At 42.5% G+C, this 22,270-nt stretch overlaps 2 protein-coding genes across 2 annotated transcripts in view; both read right to left on the reverse strand.

Annotated features, from left to right (window-relative positions):
* Nucleotides 1-5,058: 5,058 nt before the first annotated feature.
* Nucleotides 5,059-8,466, reverse strand: b3gnt7 (UDP-GlcNAc:betaGal beta-1,3-N-acetylglucosaminyltransferase 7). The gene is made up of 2 exons (XM_062556924.1): nucleotides 8,271-8,466; nucleotides 5,059-7,385 (listed from the first exon to the last, which is right to left on the reverse strand). Coding segments are annotated over exons 1-2 (1,260 nt in total). The 5' UTR covers nucleotides 8,273-8,466; the 3' UTR covers nucleotides 5,059-6,127.
* A 7,674-nt stretch (nucleotides 8,467-16,140) lies between these two features.
* LOC134102204 (lisH domain-containing protein ARMC9) overlaps nucleotides 16,141-22,270 on the reverse strand; it is a 35,366-nt gene continuing 29,236 nt past the window's right edge. The window contains exons 25-26 of the mRNA XM_062556234.1: nucleotides 20,444-20,613; nucleotides 16,141-17,622 (exon numbers count right to left, since the gene is read on the reverse strand). Coding sequence (XP_062412218.1) covers nucleotides 17,600-17,622; nucleotides 20,444-20,613 — 193 coding nt within the window. The 3' untranslated portion in view covers nucleotides 16,141-17,599. The remainder of the gene's footprint in view (nucleotides 17,623-20,443; nucleotides 20,614-22,270) is intronic.

Genomic DNA, 22,270 nt, shown 5'->3' on the forward strand with positions numbered 1-22,270 from the left:
TGAATTTCACCCGGCTAAAAGATTGAGCTTATGGTGAAAACCAGACTAAATGCATTCAGGAAGCATTGTGCTTCTTTATGCTGCTTGCACTTAGGCCTATGCTTATGCGCATATACAGTAGCAGAGCACATTTTCAGTGAAAAAAAATGATGTGGCTAGGGTAAGACATCACAGCATGAGTGTTTTGGTCTGAGTTATAGTTGTAACTTCAGCTATGGGCTTCTGCTGACATCATGTCAAGACAAGCACGGCTGCTCTGTCATCTGTGGAGCAGGGTCTGAACAGCCAGCATTGTGTGGAGGCTTGTGTGGTGAAAGCTGCTGGGTGCAGGAGGGGTGGTTGGTGGCCAGGCAGAGGTGGAGAGGAATGCAAATCTGACAGACATGCCCAACTGCCGCCATCTGAAGACGTCTTGTGTACAGCTTGTGTACAGCACCTCCGTCTGTTTCAGCGGTCTGTGCCATGTGTCCAAAATGACCTGGCCATTTAAACGGAACAGTGATAATACTCGTAAGTGATTGCCTCCATTTTCCTGTTGTTTCCAACACCAACTGCCCTTGAGTGAGCTGCTAGGCTGGGCCTATATGGCATTCAACCGCTGGTTAAAAAAAAAAAAAAAAAAAACAGTCCACTGTTCTCTGGGTCTTAAACCTACTATGACTTATTTGAATCCAGCCTCCACTAACAGGGCCCTTTTCATCAGGAGTTTACTGTTCAGAGTTGGATTACAATGACTCTTTGTTGTGAAACATGGTGTTCCATAGCATATAAGGGCCATAAAAGTGAGCTTGTGGTGCTCATTCCCACATTGTAGAGCCATTCTCTTGTCCACTTATTGTGGAATATGACATTTCCAACACATGGATTTGTTCCAGTAATGTGGCCTGATACACCAGCAAGCAGTGAGGAGCAATCTCATCCTGAGTGAACAATGAAGGGTTGTCAGAGTCTGTCAAAATCTATTGCCTGCATAAGCATCTCATTTCATCCGTTGTCTCATAACAAATATGACCTTGTATAGGTCGGACCCGGATCACTCCAACAAAGCCGTTTTAGCATTTGTTGACTTCAGTTCAGTTTTATTTAATCAGAGCAATTTCTTTTCTTTTTCAAAGTTATTTTCTTTCTCTCTTTTTCAACATTTTGTTTATTGGTCACTCTCACTCCAACTTAAATTTTAAATAATGCTGCGAGTAAAACAAACAGAGAGTAGAACTTGAATAGACATATTAAAATGCTAACATGTGCAGCTGAATGACATATTTGTGTAAAATGTCATGCACAAGTATTTGTGTACACAGTACACAAACAGTATGTGGGTGTGTGAGTGAGTGTGTGGGTTGTAATATGTGAGTTGTATGTGTGTGTCAAATGCACATCACTGTATGGATACTCCACATTCTATAAGCTAAAATTACTGTGTAGTTGTTTTGTTTGCTTTTACATTTGAGTGGATTTATTTCATGAATAAGATACATTTCTTTGTGTGCATTAATCATTTATCCCACTCTCTTTCTGTGTGTGTTAGAGAGAGACAGTTTGACTAAATTAATGACAAGAGTTAGCCAACATGAAAGGAAATGTGCTAGACTGTAGAGGACAGCAGAGTATTGCTTTTAGTACTTCCCTCTATAGGGCTTGGTGCAAAGTCAGCCCTTGCAATAACCAAGAACGCGTAGTTCTCACAGTAATGCGGTGTTAATCACATCACTGCAGTGAGGACTCACAGCAGACTTGTAGCTGAATAATTGATAGGTGTTGAGTTGACCGCATGCCAGAGTAATCTCAGCATGCATGGTAAAAGCACTTATTGTCCTCCTTTATCAAGGCATTATGCTGTAAATGAAAAGTGTGTTTGAATTCCTGAATCCGAGTGGACGATCACAGAATAAATCTTTTACCTTTGCTCCCATCCCTTCTGCACTAGATGGGCAATCCAGGAATGTTAGATAGCCTGCTATGGTGAGAGGAGATTTTCCCAACTTGTCAGACCAGTTTTAATTTGTTTTCCTTTTGTCCTCTTTGTCCTCAATGTTTGAATAAGCCTGTCCACCCGGACATCCCATTTACATTTACACTGGTTGTTGCTGATGGACATCGTTTTAAAGGGATAGTCATTATCAAATGCATTTGTAAGCACTGTTGTTAATATCTTCAGCATACTTTCATTTATTCCTAGGATAGCTTATATAACGGCTAAAATCTACATCCTACCTCCAGGTTACAGATTCTATAACGCAAAGGTAATTTAGAGGGCTTCTGTTCTCATGTTTGTATTGAACAATTCACAAATGAATATAAAAGGGGTTTTTTTATTTGTCATATAAAGTCACTGAATTTTTAACTTCATAATGGACATACCCACACACATCAGCAGGAATGTGACAGTGATGGAATTTTTTTTTTTTCGATCAGAGCAACTTCCAAGAGCAAGACAATTTCAACATCTCCGATTTTATTCCAATGCCAAGGGGAAAACTTGAAGCTTTGAATTAGTTGGAGATTTATTGTGAAGAGGCCCCTAGGCCTAAAAATTCTGCAAGTATTTGAAAGAAATCGATTGTGAAATTTAGACAAGATTAATTTGGTCTCCTTAGCCATCCCAAAGTAGATTTAGATAACCGATAACTAATTACCAATAAGATATATTCAGTCTTTGGGGACTTGTGTTTAAGTCTATCTCCGAAGCCACGGTTCATGAAATAAGCCTTGTTGTAATATAGTTTCTGAGACCATCCATACCATTTTTAGACCATGTCCATACACACACGGCTTATGCATACAAAGCCGCTCTCCTCACACTAACTGGAGAGTGTTCGCAACTCAGGCCACCCATGACTGCACATGGACATTGATTCATATGCCTCCTGCTTTCTGGACTGTATCAACTCAAACATCAGCGGTGTCACCACCCTCAAAAGGATTATGACTTGCCCTAATCAGAATCCATGACACTTGATGAGCTGAACCACTTCTGTGGTCGTTTTTCCCTACAGGGAGGAGGTTCAACACCTAACATTGTGATGCACTCTAACAGCAACCTGGCTCTCAACATCAAGAAGCCCAACGAGCTCATCGTGGACTTCAGAAAGTCTGCACACACATTCTCGTCATCAACAGGGGGGACTGAGGTGGAGTGTGTCACCAGCTCCAACATAACACAAACATAGGCCTACAGAAGCCTTATAGAAATGTCAGGTGTCTGGCGAACAGTTGCCGCATATCATATATGAGGTCAAAGGTCATATTTTCATGCAGATTAAGTTTCTGGCAAGCAGTTTTAGCTAACTTTTGGCAATGTTGCAGCACTGTCGTATGCAAATAGTTTGAAGTGGCTAACTGTGGTGACAAATCACTGGCGAACACATACATTTCCTATTGTTACCAGAACTTTGCTGGAAGTTTACCAGAGGCCAACGTTGGCCAACTTTCTAGTGAACTCATTTGTTTCCCACAAATCAACCACAAGTTTGCTGTATATCTGTCGTACAGCATATACCAGCTCTATCTAGCTAGATCCTGGTGAACTTTTCCCGCTGCACCATTGAGAGGTATAGCATGGTATGACAATTGCTCTGCATCTGACCAGAAAGCACTGCAGAGGGTGAAAACTGCCCAATGCATCACTGGTTCCTCACTCCCCAGGCCATCCAGCGTAGGCTATAGGCGCGGAGCATCATCCAAAACTATTCTCACCCCAACCACAGACTGTTCACCCCACTCCCCTCCGGGTGGCGTTACAGGTCAACCAACTATAACCCCCCCCCCCCTTCCTCCTCACGCCTGATGCCCATGCCTGTGCCTGTTGAGGTGTCCACGACCATGGCAACCTTGACAGGCACAACAAGGAGGCAGACATTGCGCAGACTTCATTATACCTTACTGTTGATACACTGCTGCATATGCACTTTCGATTAAAAGTTTGGGGTCACTGGGGGGAAATTTCCATTCCACTTCATTATAGACAGAATACCAACTGAAATCAGTTGCATTATTTTGCATTTATGTATGTAAACACATGATGTCACCTGAAAACTGCTACACTGATTAAATAGAAAATCTGCAAAATGATGATTAAGTTGAATCTAAACTAATCTGATCTAAACTTTGTGGGACTTTCATCCTTATCTATCTATTGACTTTGTGTTGCCCTCCGGTTATCTTGAAAGTTGCAGTGCATCAATAAATCCGACAATTCCATCCAGACTATCACCCAAAAATGAGGTCTTGCCACAAACACATACACACAAAAACACAATTTTTGATTGTAATATTATTTGTAAAAAAAAAGACGCCTGATATGTTTGTCTTTATGACCCTGTGTATATCTTTGCCTGATCAAAGGATTCATTTTCATTGACAAAATTCATTAACTGTAAAGCTATTTTAGCCAAATAATGGCCTTTATGTGACTGAAACGGTACACCTCCTATCCAGTTTCTACTCAGATGGTTATCTGCATGTCCTCAGAACTTATTAACAATAACAGTGATGTTAACTGTTGGGGTTTGACATTCCCCATGGTCTCTTTAACTCTTCTTGAAAAAGAGAATCCTCAGTAAGATGATCAGGGGGTCCGAAATACTATAGTGAACCAGACAAAATAAACAATGAGAAATGATATACACTGAATGTAAACCTAAAACTCTCTTTTTTTGTTGTATGTTTTTATCATTATTTTGAATATGCCTGTTCCTTCATTCCCATTCTCCTCACCATAGCAGGAATAATGTAGGGAAATCATGATGACCATTACTACAAGCATTTCTTTGTGATTTAGTTTTTCTAACATCATTATCATTACCTCAAACACTGGCAATTATCAACAGAGTGGTTATCAAAATTAAGTCCATCAGAAAAAGTGATCAGGTGGATAATCAATGACACTCATCTCAAAGAAATTCTTGCACTCACAACATAAAACATCATACTGATCATTTTAACAGCGCCAAATGACAGACACACATTGTAAAATTAAACTTTGCCTTTATTAAATCAATCGACCAATCATTTGATGTTTCAGATACATTTCTTAAATTAAGAACTAACAGACATGGACAGAGTTCAACATTTATTTACAAACATCATTCTGTTGTATGTACATACCTTTACAGATATTTCAGAATGAAAAATCTCAGTTATATACATTATTTGTATTTATAGAGGTGACATTTCATGTCAAATCTAAACATGACCAACAAACCCAAACCCTGAATCCCCTAATTTGCAACAAGGAACTTTTAAAAATAACAGAACGTCACCAGTACCAGCAGTCGATTTTCTTTGTTCACAGTTTAAATCATACCCTCAGGCCAATTCAGCTCAAGTATATCAGCATTTATGTGCACAATTCTATTGTTGAAGAAACAGTATGTTAGAATCATGATTATATGAAACTGTGCAAACCCTTCAAAAGGTCTGACCGAAATGGCATCATGGTCTTCTAAATGGCTCCATGAGTACAATCTCATTTTGAGTGTTTTGAAAATCAACATAACCATTGTGAGCTACACTGCCTTACAAAACCAAAGTGCAGTATCTTTTTTGCCCAAATATGAAATGCCAGATCCTCCAATCAATCTACAGTAACATTTCCTAGAGATATAGTTTTCATTTGACAGGATCTGCTAAAATGCACCGTGAAAGACAAACAACAACAACAACAACAACAAAAAAACTCATTTTGGAATTTTTGCAGATACTGCGCTTTGGCTTTGATAAAGAAAGCTGGTGTGTTTTATGCAAATGACCAACAAAACAAATCAATGTTGGTGAGGTAGAATTTTTTCTAGGATCTTCCTTTCTTTGTGGTTCTTCACACCACAAACAGTTTCGTAGCAAGATGTCCCTTAACAACCAGCAGCTAACTGCCAAAGTCCCTCTGAATAAATGTCACTGAAATAGTTCAGTGAGATTTCGTGTGCATATAAATACATTCACATTATAAAATCGTATAATTTACTCAGCCACTGACATTTCTCTTCTTTGACACAGTACATAAATTAATATTATTATGCATGTTACATCTCCAAAAAAGGAGTACTTCAATTTGAGCAAACTCAAAATTGACGTCCGTCTCCAATAACATGCGTCCCGAAGAATAAAGTTTATTTAAGAAATGGCAAGGCTATAAGAGCTGTACTTTCTGTGAGCACACAAGGTTGCTGTTGACTAGTTTCCACATGTCCATGAGATCTGGGGGAAGCAGTTTGTGTACTACGATCATGCTTCTGAAAAAACATGGTTCTCTATTCAGTTTGCTCTTCTTGTTTCTCATAAGTCCAAATGTCTTGAACGCATTGTGTCTGATTGGTGTGACTTGAAGGACTTCTAAACACATGCCAAGGAATACATCGTCAATAGGATACAGCTCCAAAGTCTCAGAGACTGAATACAGCTTTCGTGCAAGAGGGCCATCCATTAAAAATCCACCACCACCAGCATAAGGTGGATAATGGGTCTTGTTGTACAGCGCTTGTGGAATGTAATATTTGTTATCCTTCTTACGGATAGGCCTTGCCTTAAAGATGACATCACCAGCAAATAGATTTTTAACATCGGAACTAATCTCCAGATACTCAATTATGTTTGGCACATTGACAAACACGTCGTCATCACCCTTGAAGATGTAGCGAACACCTGGACAGTAGGAGGAGAACCACTTAAGGAAGTGTGTTTCTTTGAGGGTGAGGTTGAAGAAGCTATCCATGAAATCCCACTGCAGGATGTCTCCATAGATGTAGTCCTCATACTCGAGCAGCTTCTGGTGGTTGGCCTTCTCCGCCTCATTGGATGAAGCTCCAAGCAGGAAGAGGGTTTTGATCTTCTTCCCATCGATCACCTGCTCCTTGCCCCACGTTTTGCGTATAACCTCCCTGCGGTCGTGCTGTGTGATGATGGACTTCACCACCATCAGCAGGTAGATGTCCCCCGAGCACTTCTCCGGATGATTTATTGTCATGGGAAAGAAACGGCAGTGCCGGTAAAGCAGGAACTGCTTGAAGGTGGGCTCCAGCCCCGCGAACCACTCGGTGCTGGTGAAATTGAGGTTGGCGCTGCAGTTGGCACTGGTGATGTCCCAGCTCTTGGTGATGTGCTCCTGGGTGACGTGCTCCTGGGTGACGTGGTGAGGCTCATCCTCGGTGGAGGCCTCCTGCTTGGGCTTCTTAGGCTTCATGGGCTTCCAGAAGTGACTGGCCAGGGCGTGGGGGCCCCTCTTGTGCACGTCGGCCTCCTCAGAAGGCTCCTTCCGGGTCTGCCGATCCAGCTCAAACTGTGGCCCAGTGCCGATGTTGCCCCTCTGAACAACAGTTAGGGTGACCCCAGCCAGAAAGAACATCAGACACACCCTCTTGCAAACTCTCCATCGGTCCCTGGAAGTCATCCTACAAAGAAGAGAGGACAATTAGTATTGTGGTAGGAGTAAACTTTATTCACAGTCTGCTTTTAGCATGAAATCATGGGTATTCTGATCCATTTACTGTACTTGAGTGCTTTAGACTTACAATAACAAGGTCGCTGGATTATTTTTCATAAGTCTATCACAAAGTGTTCATTAAAAGGAATTAACTGGTGAACGTTTATCCTATTGTATAGGCCTTTCCCATTTATGAAATCTGTCAGTTTATTTATCAAACTGAAAAAACATAGTGTAGCAGTGTCGGGGTTGTGGAAAACTGAAAACAGTTTGGTTGTTTGTCATTAGATTTTATTGTTATAGGCTACATTTATTTTCATATTCCTGTAACTCCCTCTGCTGGGGAAGTAGCCTAATCGTGGTCCACATGCCTATAAGGAACGTCCGGTCACCTGTGAAAAGGTGCTAGAACAAGATGTCGATGTACAATCCGACGCAATGTACAACAGACGCAATTCAGTTCATATTCTCAGTCAGAAAGACAGTCTAATTAGGCTTGGCCAAGCAAGTGGACAGGCTCTGGACTATAGGCTGTCGATTCTTGAAGCTGAATTTCTTTACGGTTTGGGATTCATTTCAAGTTTTAACAATATCTAGGCCTTTTTTTTTTTAAGTGGGCTAAACAAAAGTTTAGCATTTTCTAATTAGTCTAGACAGAGTGAATAGGGGTACTTAATGAATATAATGTTTACTAAGAGGCAGAGTTAATTTACCCACAGCCGTTAGAATAACATTTTCTTTCATGCTCCAGCACGCATAGGCGAAGTCTGGCCGAATCCAACAAATAAAAAGGCTGACAAATTAAGCGTGAACCCAGTCTTGAATTAGGATAACAATTCTCAGACATACTCACATTTTCCACAAAGAATAGCAAACAGCCTGCCGCCCAAAAGATGGTGGGGAATGGTCGACTGAAGGAACAAATCCGCTGTTGTAGCTGACACGGGTAGGCTATGGGTGATCGGCAATTGCTGAACTTCCGAATAATGATACCAAAAATCCCTCCTCGGAGTCACACTCAACGCTGGACAGTAGAAACAGTGACAGAGGTCTGGTCAGCGCGCTCAAGCTTTTCAAGGCGTGAGTGAAGTTACGTCGATGAAAATGCAAACTTGAGCAATCACTTACTCCACCCCTTCACGGGCGAGAAACCGCAGTCTGTGGGCGATCACGCACCTGAGGAAGATTAGTGAGTTAAACCAACTAAAGACTACCTTACACTGACAGACTTTGACAAGATTTGGGGAAAATTATTGAAATATTGTAGTCTTCTGAGTAAAGCTTTTAGGGACATAGTTAAAAGTCTCTTTCAAGAATCTTTCCCAAATCTTGTCAAAGTCTGTCAGTGTAAGGTAGGCTTTAGATTCATCATGGACACATCTAAACAAATCACTTAGCATTGAACCATCAGTTTTTGATCATTTTTTAATTAATTCTGCATTTTCTCCAAAGTCATCTTATTACAAGAACAATAGTCAGCCTAGGCTACTTCCTAATGAAAAAAGGGGGCCTTCAATTTAATTCATTGAAGGCGTTGGCATAGGCTATTGCAGGCTACCAAGCCCTAGTCTTTGCAATCACTGATAGTCAAACGTGTAGACTTTTAGTTTTGTTGAAACAGGAGAATTGTTCATTGAAGAACAATGGTTATATTTCAACAAGTGAAATAACTGAACCAGGTGATTGCTGTAAAAGAAATTGTGGACATATGAGGTTCAAGTCTGAAACATGTTGAAACATGTGGTGTGGAGGATGTTTGAATTTTTTCGTGACGTTCCACATAAGCGCATACTCATTCTGAGTACACTCTGACTGGGTGACTGACAGTGGCTTTTCACCCCCAGGAACAAATCTCATAGGCTGATTTAAGAGAGAAAGGAATGCACTATTGACTTTATTTATCTCTATGGATTACCTTGTGTCCCCAATGTAGCCTATAGGCCTAGCTACCATTATAAATCTGGTGCTAAATAATGAGTATCGGATGAATTGAAGAAATAAGTTATTGGGTTTGTAGTTATGCATTGGGTCATTGCTTTAAAACTTGTTTAAATTAAGGTTTGTATGGGCTATGATGTTGATGTTGATGTACCTGAGCTGTTCACACTACACAAGTGGCATATCATCTTTTGCACATTCATGCTTACATGCAAGCCACAACCCTGAACCTGACTTTCACTTGTGAAAAAAGGCAATTCAGTGTCCTATTGGAGCAGATATGGTGGACAGATAGATGTGTTATTTAACGGCACAGTGGAAAACATTGCTAAATGAGTTAAAATGAGTTGAACATGAATTACGAATGATGGTGGGTGGGAGGGATTTCTCAACTAAAATAGAGGGTAGAAAATAAAATGGACAGATATATGATAAGGGGGAAATTTCATAGAAGAAACTTTGGATAAGGGTAAAGCAGCCTATTGCAATGCACAGTTCCTGTTACTGCTTCAGCTTTTCTACCAAAATGTTACATTTGTTTAAGGTGACAATGTCTTGCCTGATTTTATTGTTTTCCTTGCTCCTTGTTCAAATTGACCATAATGATCAAATACGTTCAACTATACCCCTTACTGACTCCACACACTTAAAGCCAACCATCAGCGAGGATTGATTGACTTGGGTAGCACTTTGGAGATACATTATGGAACCCTTTCTCAGGACAATAGGAAATGGGTCCGCCATACTGGGGTCATGCAAACTGCCATAGCGGAATATCGTCTTTGATGACTCAGACCATCATCCACTTCAACACTTTGCACTATAGAGGCTTATTGCTATTAGGATGTGTATGTGATAGTGAAGGTGCCGACACCTCAGTTTATAAATGTTATGAGTTTATCTGCAGCATGAAGGCTATAGTTGTGAGAAAAGTAAAGACGATGTCAGTAAAACTGCAAGTCTATTCAAATAATACAAATGGCCTTGAAAAAAACAAAACATTGATTCACAACAGGAACAATTCAGCCAGATCTCAGCTGTCCCAAAAAGCCTCTTCTTCCTTTTCCCCCTCTCCCTATATCCTGAGCTACCTCATCCGTCTCTGTTTTTCCCATGTGCATCCTGTTCTGTTTGCAGGGGGTGATTTTTTCCGTTGTCCCTCCAGTGTGCTCAACTGAGTGGTATCTAAACGATACACACTGGTAAAGATTCAAGTGTTATGAGAAAGGGCTGAGCTGTTCCGCTATTCCAAGTTTCACAAGGCAACGAGATGTCAACAGTTTTTTTTTTTTTTTGTACACGCAAGTAGATGGGAGGTGGGGGAATACACCCCTTACACAATACCAACATTCATAATGTTGTCTATAACACCTTACCATAGAGTAGACGATGGCTGGCAAGTTATTCCTTCCATACAATTATACCCCTAATCATGAACTGTCTGTTTAACCCCGTCAGAGTCAGCCTCAACAGTACAATAAAAGTTATTTGCCCCACACAGTATATGTTTCCCATTCTTCCTCTGACGGAGGAAGTTCAAGACCACTGGTGGTGAACAGGGGCTTCCTGTGTGAGGGTTGGTTGGTTCTCTGGTTAATGTGTCTTAACTTGCCCTGACTGCAACATCAGAAGGATGATAAAAGATTAACAAGAGGCTCGAGGTCTTCCTTTTGAGTGTGACAGAGAGGTGCAGAGGAAACTATGGCTCACTGATGAGTGAAGGGGGCTTGCTTATGGGACACCATTCTCTCTCTCTCTCTCTCTCTCTCTCTCCCTCCCTCTCTGCAGGAATTCAGATAGCCCCTGGGGGCTGTGCTCTCTTGCTTGCTATTTTCCACATGTCAAGCTGGGTTGTTTTGTGTTTGAACGAGAGACATCTGAGTAGTCCCTTCCACGCATCTCTGCTCAGCTGTGCCGCAAAAGTAAACACCTGCAGCTCCCTCACCCATTTGGCAGCCCGTGGTGGTCATCCTCCGACACAGCTGACATACTGTCGCTGGATGTGGGCAGAGAGAGCTTTGATTTCTGCCGCCTGAAATTATATAATAATCTTTCAACACAGCTCTCAACAAAGATATAATATAGATATTTATGCATATGGCCATGGATACATTGTCACATTCTTTATTTTCTGTTATTTTATTTGCCATTTATAATTTGATAAAGATATGATTTGTACATGTATTTGGAAAGAATTTATAGGCTTTGTCATATTAACTAGACTGTAAATAGAATTACTCAATAGTGGCAGTTTGTGACAGGAGACAAATCAGGTGTCTTTTAAGAATTGATACCAGTGCAAACACTGGACATGTGTGTGGGAGTGCTCGTGTGTCATTGCAGGACTTACGTCACCTGGAGGTTTGTCAGGAAAGGCCAGAGGAAGGCTGTGCGTACATCTGAATTAATCCAAACAGTGTGACACACGGCAGATGAACTTCCCTGTCCTTCCTAAACCTAATATGCTGATTCCACACCAACAGCAAACATGACTTAAACCTCTGATCAAAAAAAAGTTGAGCATTCCGTACGTAACTTGCACTGACGAAACACTAATGTATATTTAGTTTACTGAGGATGGCTGGAACGTCACAGGTGTACACAGTTGACTCCCTGTGCCAACAGCCTTTCAATTCTCCATAGCTTTTAATTACATTGCTTCATTGCTTAAGGCTTGACAGAATTTTATGTCCGGTATTACACGTTTGGATTTGTTGACTTATACTAAGTTAACAGTGCAAATATACAGTGCCTATAGAAAGTCATCATACCCTTTTGAAATAGTTACTTTTTTTGTCTTACAGCCTGAAATCAAAACCCATTTTTAAAAAAATCTTTTCCAGTTTTATTGACAAATTTAGCTGTACAACATCAAAATAATGAACAGTTCTGAAAATTAATAAAAAATGAAAAACTAGAATAACAGGGTTGGAAAAGTCATCATACCCCTGACTTAATACTTTGTAAAGCTTCCTTTTGCTTTCATTACAGCCATCAATCTGTTTGGATATGTCTCTATTATAGCTTTGCACACCTAGATAGGGGAATATTTGCCCAATTTTCCGTACAGAAATGTTAAAATTTAGTCAAATTCTGTAGGGAATGGCGATGGACTGCTCTCTTCAAGTCAATCCACATATTTTCTATAGTATTTAAGTCAGGGCTCTGACTTTGCCACTCAAGGATATTCACCATCCTATCCTTAAGCCACTGCTTTGTTCTTTTGGCAGTATGTTTAGGATTATTGTCGTGTTGGAAGGCGAATGACCTCCCCATCCTCAGCTGTCTAGGAGAGGGACGCAGGTTTTCCTTAAGAATGTGGGTGTATTTGGCAGCATCCATTTTCCCTTCTATCCTGACCAATTGCCCAGTTCCCGCTGAAAAGAAACATCCCCACAACATAATGTTGCCCCAACCATGCTTCACACTAGGTATGGTGTGTTTTGGGTGGTGTACTGTGTTGGTTTTCGCCAAACATTGCGCTTGGAGTTCAGTGCAAAAACACATCTGGAATATTCTGCTACCATGTGGAAAAAGCTTATATGGTCAGATGAGACTAAGATCGAACTTTTTGGAGACTAAGATTGAAGTTTTTGGACTGAGCTCCAGGCGCTAACCAAACACAGTATACACACCCAAACACACCCAAAACACACCATACCTACTTTGAAGCATGGTGGGGGCAACATTATGTTTTGGGGATGTTTCTCTTCAGCGGGGACTGGGCAATTGGTCAGGATAGAAGGGAAAATGGATGCTGCCAAGTACACCAAAATTCTTGAGGAAAACCTGCGTCCCTCTCCTAAACAGCTGAGGATGGGGAGGTCATTCGCCTTCCAACACGACAAAAATCCTAAACATACTGCCAAAAGAACAAAGCAGTGGCTTAAGGATAGGATGGTGAATATCCTTGAGTGGCAAAGTCAGAGCCCTGACTTAAATCCTATAGAAAATATGTGGATTGACTTGAAGAGAGCAGTCCATCGCCATTCCCTACAGAATTTGACTAAATTTTAACATTTCTGCACGGAAAATTGGGCAAATATTCCCCTATCTAGGTGTGCAAAGCTATAATAGAGACATATCCAAACAGATTGATGGCTGTAATGAAAGCAAAAGGAAGTTTTACAAAGTATTAAGTCAGGGGTATGATGACTTTTCCAACCCTGTTATTCTAGTTTTTAATTTTTTATTAATTTTCAGAACTGTTGACTTTTTTTTCATTATTTTGATGTTGTACAGCTACATTTGTAAATAAAACTGGAAAAGATTTTTTTTTTAAATGGGTTTTGATTTCAGGCTGTAAGACAAAAAAAGTAACTATTTCAAAAGGGTATGATAACTTTCTATAGGCACTGTAATACAAATTCACTACAAATGACTATGTAGTTTACCGGCATTGTCAAAAGCAGCTTATGTAAACGACAACGTCATATTAAGTGCACCCTGTAGACTGTTTACAGGGCAGTGTAGAGGGCAGGTGTGTGTGTGTGTGGATAGAGAGCGAGAGAAAGAGAGAGAGAGAGAGAGAGAGAGAGAGAGAGAGAGAGGATATCAGTGAGAACAGACAAAAAGTGGCCCCCCACTCAGCGTCGTCTTTTATCAAGCGCTGCTCAGCGCCGTCTCCAGATAAACACAGCTGACGGAGTGTGAGCGATCCCGCTGACAACAAGAGCTCCAGCTACGCTGGCTGGATGTCCTCTCAGGAGAGAGGGAGAGAGAGAGAGTCGTTCTCCTGACTCTGTTTTCTGTCTGCCTCCACTTACACTATAGGCACACTTAAATAATCAGGCACGACTATGCGAATGGACTATTTATGCTAAATAAAGCCAGGCTGTTGATTTCTCGTCGAATGATGTACACTGGTGCAGAGATAAATATTTGGCCTATACATGAATACAAACCAAAACAAGTAACTTTGTTGTTTGCGGTACCACTAGTTTGTTTTCAGTTCCAATCATGGAGATCTTTTAGAAAGATATCAGTGAGCGAGGGAGGACTCACAGAATAGAGCCTATTTTGTCCCTCAGTCCTTATCATGTTGATTTCATGGGACATGGGTTATTCCACGTTGAGCACTGTGGCCCCTACCTCTCTCCCCTGTTTTCCCCCTCTCCACCACTGTCCTGTCACCCTTGCCCATGTTTGTTTTGATAGTGAGTCCCTCTCTTCCTCCCTGTCGCTGTGGCGACCAGTGAGATAGCAGTGTTATGGGCTACTGAGGAGCAGTGACCACCTGGACGGAGCGCATGATGATGACACACGCAGCCTGTTTCCTCTGATTGTGCTGATGCGCTGTTGTGGGGCTGCAATGCAACCGTGTCTTTCCTACGACTCACTCAAGTTACCTGGTGTCAGTGAATACTTCATGTGTAAAACACAAAGTCTTCTTTCTGATTAAAACAGACAAAGTGTTTAAAGTCTGGAATCACTGGATCCCTGCACCGAAGAGCACCAAAAAGCATACACCTTGTAGCACTCCAAAGAGACCTGTTTTTCTGACTAAAGTATTTAAACAGACAAAGTATTTAACAATTAAAACAACAATTTTAACAGAGAGTGTTTTGATTTGTTAGCAAACGATGGCAAAGTTATATAAACAATAAGATTTGCAAAAAGAACCATTAGCTTTTAGTCTAGTGGGAATACTGCCTAGACTAAAAGCTAATAGTCTTTCAAAGTTAGTGCTGTACAGTAAGTGATTGAGATGTTTGCCTGTGCATTAAGTAGTGGCTGGCACTGCTCTTGCCTCGCCCAATGCAACTAGCCTCTCTCCACTCCGCTCTGCAGCTGACTGCACTCCTCAGAGAGATGGCGGCGGCACAGAGTGACCGGATGGGTCTGCGGTGAGGGCATTGACAACCCACTCACACACACTCTAGCCTACAGGCAGAAGATTCTGGAGAGAGAGAGAGAGAGAGAGAGAGAGAGAGAGAATGAGGGAGGGGGGAGGAGAGAGTGCAGAGAGAAGGAAAAAATAGCATTCGACAAAACAAACACCTGCTCAGGAAAGTGACCAGGAAAAGGCTTGCTCTCGAGTGTCGGCGACGGCGTGCCATGCCATGCCACGGTTCACACAGATGCGCATACACAAACACACACCTTTCAGGAAAGACTTAAAATGTTCGAGTCTGGACGTACAAAGCAGCCTACAAACACAATGGCATGTACAGCGCAACTCCCAATTGCACCGCACACTCGCACACAGTTTCACCGAAAGAGGTTGTTTTTGTGCGCGTGCAGATGTGCAGCTGTTGGGCAAGTGGGCGAAGGAGCCACGACACACAACAGGACGTGCGCTTTCTTCCCCTGATAGAGGGCTTGACAGCTTTATGTGGCGACACACACAAAGGCAACAGTGTGGACAACGGCACCCACGACTGCAAGCTGCCTCAGTCCCCTGTACTTTCTCAACCACGAGAAGGAGCGGAGAGAGAGAGGGAGGGAGAGAGAGAGAGAGGAAAGGAAGGAAGAAGAGTGTCACATGGAAAGGCATTTGAACTAGTGGCTACATGCTATTGCAGTGAAAGGGAGGGTTGGCCCTGTCATGTCTGAACCCACTGCATCATCAACATTTTATAACTCGTGAGCCAAGTATGTACAGTCAAGTGTGACTGCTGGAACTGATGTGTGGCAGTATTGGTATCTCCTGGATATATTTTTACTAGTTGGCTCATACTACACCCCCTAAAGACACTTGGCTTCCTCTTCAGAGTTGCCAGTAGCATTAAAACACTCAATATAATGTCAATCAAAACTGCAAACAATGTAATGTGTTTATTAAAATCTTTATTGTACCTGTACAAAAATAGCAGACATTGTGGCTGATAAAATACATGGTCACATGTTAAGCAGTACCTCTAAAGTCTATTAAAAGTGCATTGATATGCCTGTACAGTCATTGCAGCTAGCTACACTGTGCATCTACAAACCCATGGTGGGATTAATATGTTGCACTGTAAACAAAAATGATACTGTAACAATCATACAGTATGAGAGAGTGTCTCCTTTGTATATGCAGTGACCACTACTACACCAGTAGTATTTGGACATGGAATAGTTGACCAAATCCTTTCAGTCCATTCCCCACATTGGTCAAAAAGCACGGGTCACATAAGCAATAAAGAATAAACTTCAGTCAAACTCAATGGAAAACATATGCCTAATCATATGCCTAATTTGCTCTCAAATCAAATGAACGCCTGTGTTTCAAGCTAATGATGACGGAGTGTACACATTACTATTACAGTGAAGACTCTTAATTCTTAATGAAACCTATCAAGCCTGCAGGAGTCATTCATGTCTCCACTTACTTGGTCATACAGCAATAAGCAAGCGAGGCAGCAACAGAAATGTGAGCACATCAAAGAAGGAGCCAATCAGAGCAATCGACCACTACTCTCTGCTGCACCTGGACTGGGAGATCACAGGCTTGAAGAGGCAGCCATTAAAGAAGGGGAGACAGACAGTCAAATAAAAGAGAAAAAACGCATAATACAGAAAAAGCAGCCTGGCTCAAAACAGCTGATATAAAGACGAAGCTTTATTGACACCTGAGAGTATTCAAAATCCATGAGTGAGCGAAAAGTACCAGCTTCAGCCGACACAAATGGATGGACTTGTCCAAAAACACCACTACCATGTAAACAAAACACTACGAATCACTGCACTCAACGTGGCAATAATTAATATCGTTAAAATTCATCGGCTGAGCAAATAAGGGTTCTTCAAATCCCATTTGGAGGAAGGTCACGTATATGTCAGTAGGGGATTAACACTCTATGTAAGCCATTGTGTCTCTGGAGAACGGGGGGAGAAAGGTGTTGGTCGCCCAGAAAGGCCTCTCTGATGAAGAGGCAGGTTGTGAAAGTGAGGGAGATAGAGAAAGAGAGAAAGACTGAGCGAGTGAGAGAGAGAGAGAGAGAGAGAGAGAGAGAGAGAGAAAGAGAGAGAGAGAAAAAGAGGAAGAGGGAGGAGAAGGAGGAGAAGGAGAAAAAGTGCTTGTTGTGATTATTGCTGGAGCGTGTTGTGTTACAGGAGTCCTTCTGTGACGGGGTTGAAAGCGGCGAGGGGGGGCCACAATCCTGGGCATTGTTCTCACCGCGCTCCCGCTCCCCACTCCCGCTCCCTCGCTGGCCCTGGAGGATTCTCGGTTGGGCTGACCCTGATAAGAGGTGCGGATGCTGTTACAGGAAGCTGGATGCTCCTCTGGAGATAGGCCTACCCCTGCTGAAAGAGACCTTTTCACTTCCTATTCGACAGGCTGCCTGGAAAGCAGAGGAACAGAGAGAAGAAAAGAGGAGTGTGAGTATGAGTGAGTGTGTGTGTGTGTGTGTGCGCGCATTTTTTGGGGGTGGGAAGGGGCCGGTGTGATATACCATATTTTGAAATATCATAAATTGACCTTCGCCCTGAATTCCGCATGAGATGACATGGGGCCTTGTTATGGGGAGGGATGTCAGTCAGAACAGGTGAATTCAAAGTCTCTTGGCAAACATTTACAATCACATGTACAAGCCACCCAGGACTATACAGTAACACTACAAGTTAAACAAAAAAAGTTAGCAATCATATCATCACCACATAACGTCAACAGCCAGAAGCTAGTCAGAAGCAACACAGCACTATCCAACCGCAAACGTATAGCTAACACTAAACCTCCATCTGATTAGTTCACCTAATACTCTCCAATACTTCACAGCCACGTGGTGTCCACGTTTGCCTACTGTTTTGACTAATCCACTCTTAAAGCAAATACAGATTTTATTGCAACGAGGCCCCCTTGAAGAGATGCTCTCACTGGACTCAGCCTAGACCTTAGTGGGGAGATAAAGAGCCAGGCTACACGAGTTTACTCAGTGTAATGATTCTTAAACATATTGTGGGGGCACCATCTGTCTGTACATTAGCCTAATGTAATGGCCTTTCCGGTCAGGCTTCTTAGGCCTGGACCGGAGGTAATCATTCTGAAATGCAATAAAGTCGCTGGAGAGAGAAAGCGATGTTATCGCCACTTCTGTGGGGACCAGACCACTGTGTGAGCTACACAGTAAGATGAAAGAGAAGAATCTCTTGGGGCTTTGCTTTTCCTGAGCTCGCATGACGTTTTTCTAATGTAAATAGTTGGCTCGGGTAATCAGGAGGAAAGCTAACAACTACAGGACATTACTATGGGGATCAATAGGATGGGTGTGTACACTAGAGTATACACAAGGTTTGGTCTCTGACTGTATGTCAAGCATTCTTTTAAGTGGCTCTATTACAAAATAGTCACCTTTGAAGGCAATTCGTACAACAATGAGTTTGCACATCGTGTTGTGTGACGTCAATAGAATTCCGGGCTTCAGCTGGCTTCCACCGCTCAGAAAATATTAGATACCAACCGATACCATAGGGATCAGCTACGTCACAACAAGTGAGGATGAAAGATTTGCAACACAAAATCGCGGCTTTGAGTGTAAACGTCCGCATGTAACCCAACTCTCCCTATTGGAATCTGATAGTCTGAGAATACTTTGCTGGTGGGAATTTAACAATGCGAGTTACGGTCAGCAAGCCTCCCTTATTCCTTTTGCCCGCTAAAACTTCTCCTCTCTTCCTCTTCAGGCCAGGCTGAGCATGACCAGCTAATGCTTTGCCAAGGGAGACAGGTGCACTGACTGTAAAAAGGAACATACTCTCCTCTCTGACAGGTCCCGAAAGGGGTAATGTGAAACATTAACACATCAATGAATAATCTCACCCCACAGCAAGCTTTAGCAATGTTGCGTAATCAGAGGGTACAGTTGAGTCTGAGAGTTCACAAATCTTATATGGGTAAGAATTCATTGGATAGCTGCTTTATTACACATGACTGTAGGCTACAGTAAGGTATAACATATTTATGTGTTGTAGAACTGAGATGCTCCAAGTGATGCCAAGGTTTTGTATAGTACAGTAGGTCCATCCCAGCCTTCAACGTACACACAAAAAGTCTTCAAAGTTCACACACAAAAGACCTGTCAGAAAGAAATATTAGTCTCTTAGGATGTAGATTCCACTGTAGCAGTTCACATAACAGAGTGCTTGTTGGTGATGTTCGTTTGAACATTCACTATTATCAATGTGACGTCTACTAGCACAAGTGTTCTAAAAAGCACGAGTGACGTGAAACAAAAAGTGCTTAACAGATCATGGAATATAGTATATAAATACGAAATATAATTCTTTAAAGCAGCTATGAAGCATGACTGCTATTCATATCATCTAAAAGCTTTTGACCATTAAGTCTTCTAAGCACTCCTCTTAACATTAGAAGAGTAGGTGGGTGGACACAATTTAACAGTTTATTTCATTTAGTTAAGTTAATTTACACAACAGTTGTGTTCAGTTTGCTATGTATTCATTTCTGATCGGACGAGAGGCATACCATGAATATCACCATGAATGGTGATCATTTCAGGACATCCCCACTGGGACTCTTCAAAGCTTAAATTTCCACATTTTGCATTGAATTGTCCGAAGTGTATGTTCCATTCATTAAAAGCCAGACAACACAGCAATTTCATAACTGTCATATTTTACAGTCATTGAGTGAGAAATCAAGTACCAGAGGTTGAATGTTCAGATGAACATGTAACGTGAGGACTAGCAAGTATACAAAAGATTTTGCACCTACAGCGTCTCTCACTCAATTTGGCTGCAGAGTGACATTTACTGTTGCTTGGCTACAATAGATACCAAAACTATTGATCGGATTTTTTAGGGTGCAGGAAGAACAAATATCTAAATGAATATCAGAGAACACAATTTTATGGATTAGTTGTAAACGGAACTGTTGTATAAAGGCAATATTGTGGTGTTGGTAAAGGACATTCCCACAACTATGATTACCTGTGGCACTCGGCCTCCAGTCTCGTGTCTACAGCCAAACCACCAAACTGTGGTTACATCCTTTACTAACCCTATATGAGTGGTAAGCATTTTGTGTCAATCTCATATGTGTGTGCAAACGGGCGCACGCTTTATAAACTGACTATGAATGTGCAGGCTTGTTTATATGTGCATTGTACTCGTGTGTGTGTGTGTGTGTGAGTGCGAGAGACTCACTGAGTCGGTGGCTCCGAGCAGCGGAGCCTGATGAGCTGGGCCGGCTGCTCTGCTGGGGCTCACTCTGGGAGAACTGGGGGACCAGGAGGGGGGAGCGCCGCTTGAGGCCCGCGTCAGTGTCAGGCGTGCGTGGAATCTTGGGCCGGCTTGTAAATGCAGGGTTGGAGTCACTGGGGGGGGGGGAGAGAGATAGAGAGACCGAGAGGGAAAGATAAAGAGATCAGTGGCTCAGCACAATTGCCTTCGCTGATAACCTGGCTGGAGAAAAGCAGAGGAAGTCATCCATCTTTTCCTACTTGCAGCCAGGAGATGTTTTTGAAATGACAATAAAAATGTCACAACGATTAAGACCGAGACGGATGCGGCGCTTTGAAGAAGGAGCCCAAGACGGAGAGAAGAGGGAAGGGCCAGAGATCACGGAGCGGTACACATTCTTTACAGAAGCCCCATGTTCCTGTGCTGGGACACATTTCATTAAAGCCCTGTCTCCGGGCCTCATTACTGCAGCAGGGCTCCTGGAGTCAGGTTCTGCCAGGAGGGTGGAGGTTATGAGAGTGTGTGTGTGCGTGTGCGTGCGCGCGCGCGTGTGTGTGTGTGTGCGTGTGTGTGTGTGTGTGTGTGTGTGTGGAGGGTGAGGGGGTATAGGGTGCCCTGAATCGAGCCCTTTGTTGCATGGCTGGTTTGAGAGCATGTCACAGGCAGGCCAGTGATGGTGTTGAGTCAGAACTGCGCACGCATACACACACGCTCGCACACACACGCACACACACACACAAGCGCGCGCGCACACACACACACACACACACACACACACACACGCACACGAACACACTCACGCACACGAACACACGCACACACACACAGGGCCCCTCCCATATGTAAGACCACTCCTGCAAGGCTTTAAGATGAATGTCTCTCTTGAGGAGTGAAGGACAGAGAAAGAAAAAGAGAAAAAGAGAGGGAGAGAAAGACATGCAGAATGAGAGAGAGAGAGAGAGAGAAAGAGGGAACACAATTAGATCGACAGAGAGTAAAAGTGACGGCGGCGACACAGAGACAGACGCGGAGATGCAGATAGCGGACAGGCAGGAAGAACGACAGAGACAGAACAGACAAAGGGCAAAGAGGGAGAGATGGGGAGTGAGATATCAAGACGGGGAGAGAGAGAGAGAGAGAGAGAGAGAGAGAGAGACAGACAGACATACAGTGGAGATACAAAGACAGTGAAAGAGAAAGAGAACGAGACAGTGGAGACAGTGGAGGCTCCAGCTCTCACAGAGCCCTGTACATTCTGTGGTGGGTATGTCACCCTCGGTGAGGAATATCACACCGCATCACGTGGCAGCTCACTTGTCTGACACCATAGCGACAGGCAGCCCGGGTTGTGTGTGCATAAAGAAAGGTTGCATCAATGGTTATAAGTGTGCAACTCTGTGTGTGTGCGTGTGTGTGCTTGTGTGTGTCTGGGGCAGTGGCGCAGCAACTATGTGCGACCTTAACACCAAAAATAAGCGGGTTGGGTATTATACACTTTGTAAACACTTTTAGTTAATGTAGACTAGCCTAACGGGCAGTGTATCCATATTGAGCCTGCCTATGTAAAAACAAACAAACAGGAGCAGAAAGTCCTCCTTAATGAAGTCAGCCTACCCATGGCATCCCTTATCAAATCTTGCACAAACACAAAGCGAAGGCTATATAACCGCCTTACAAATTGGGTTTGTCTCTGATAATGTTTTAAAGTAGTTTCAAACTTACATTACTGGCATAGATTATTCTGTCGATAAAACATGATTTGCCCTTCGGTGTGGCATAGTCTTCGTCCCA

This window comes from Sardina pilchardus, chromosome 15 (genome assembly GCF_963854185.1).
Source record: "Sardina pilchardus chromosome 15, fSarPil1.1, whole genome shotgun sequence".
Lineage (NCBI taxonomy): Eukaryota > Metazoa > Chordata > Actinopteri > Clupeiformes > Clupeidae > Sardina > Sardina pilchardus.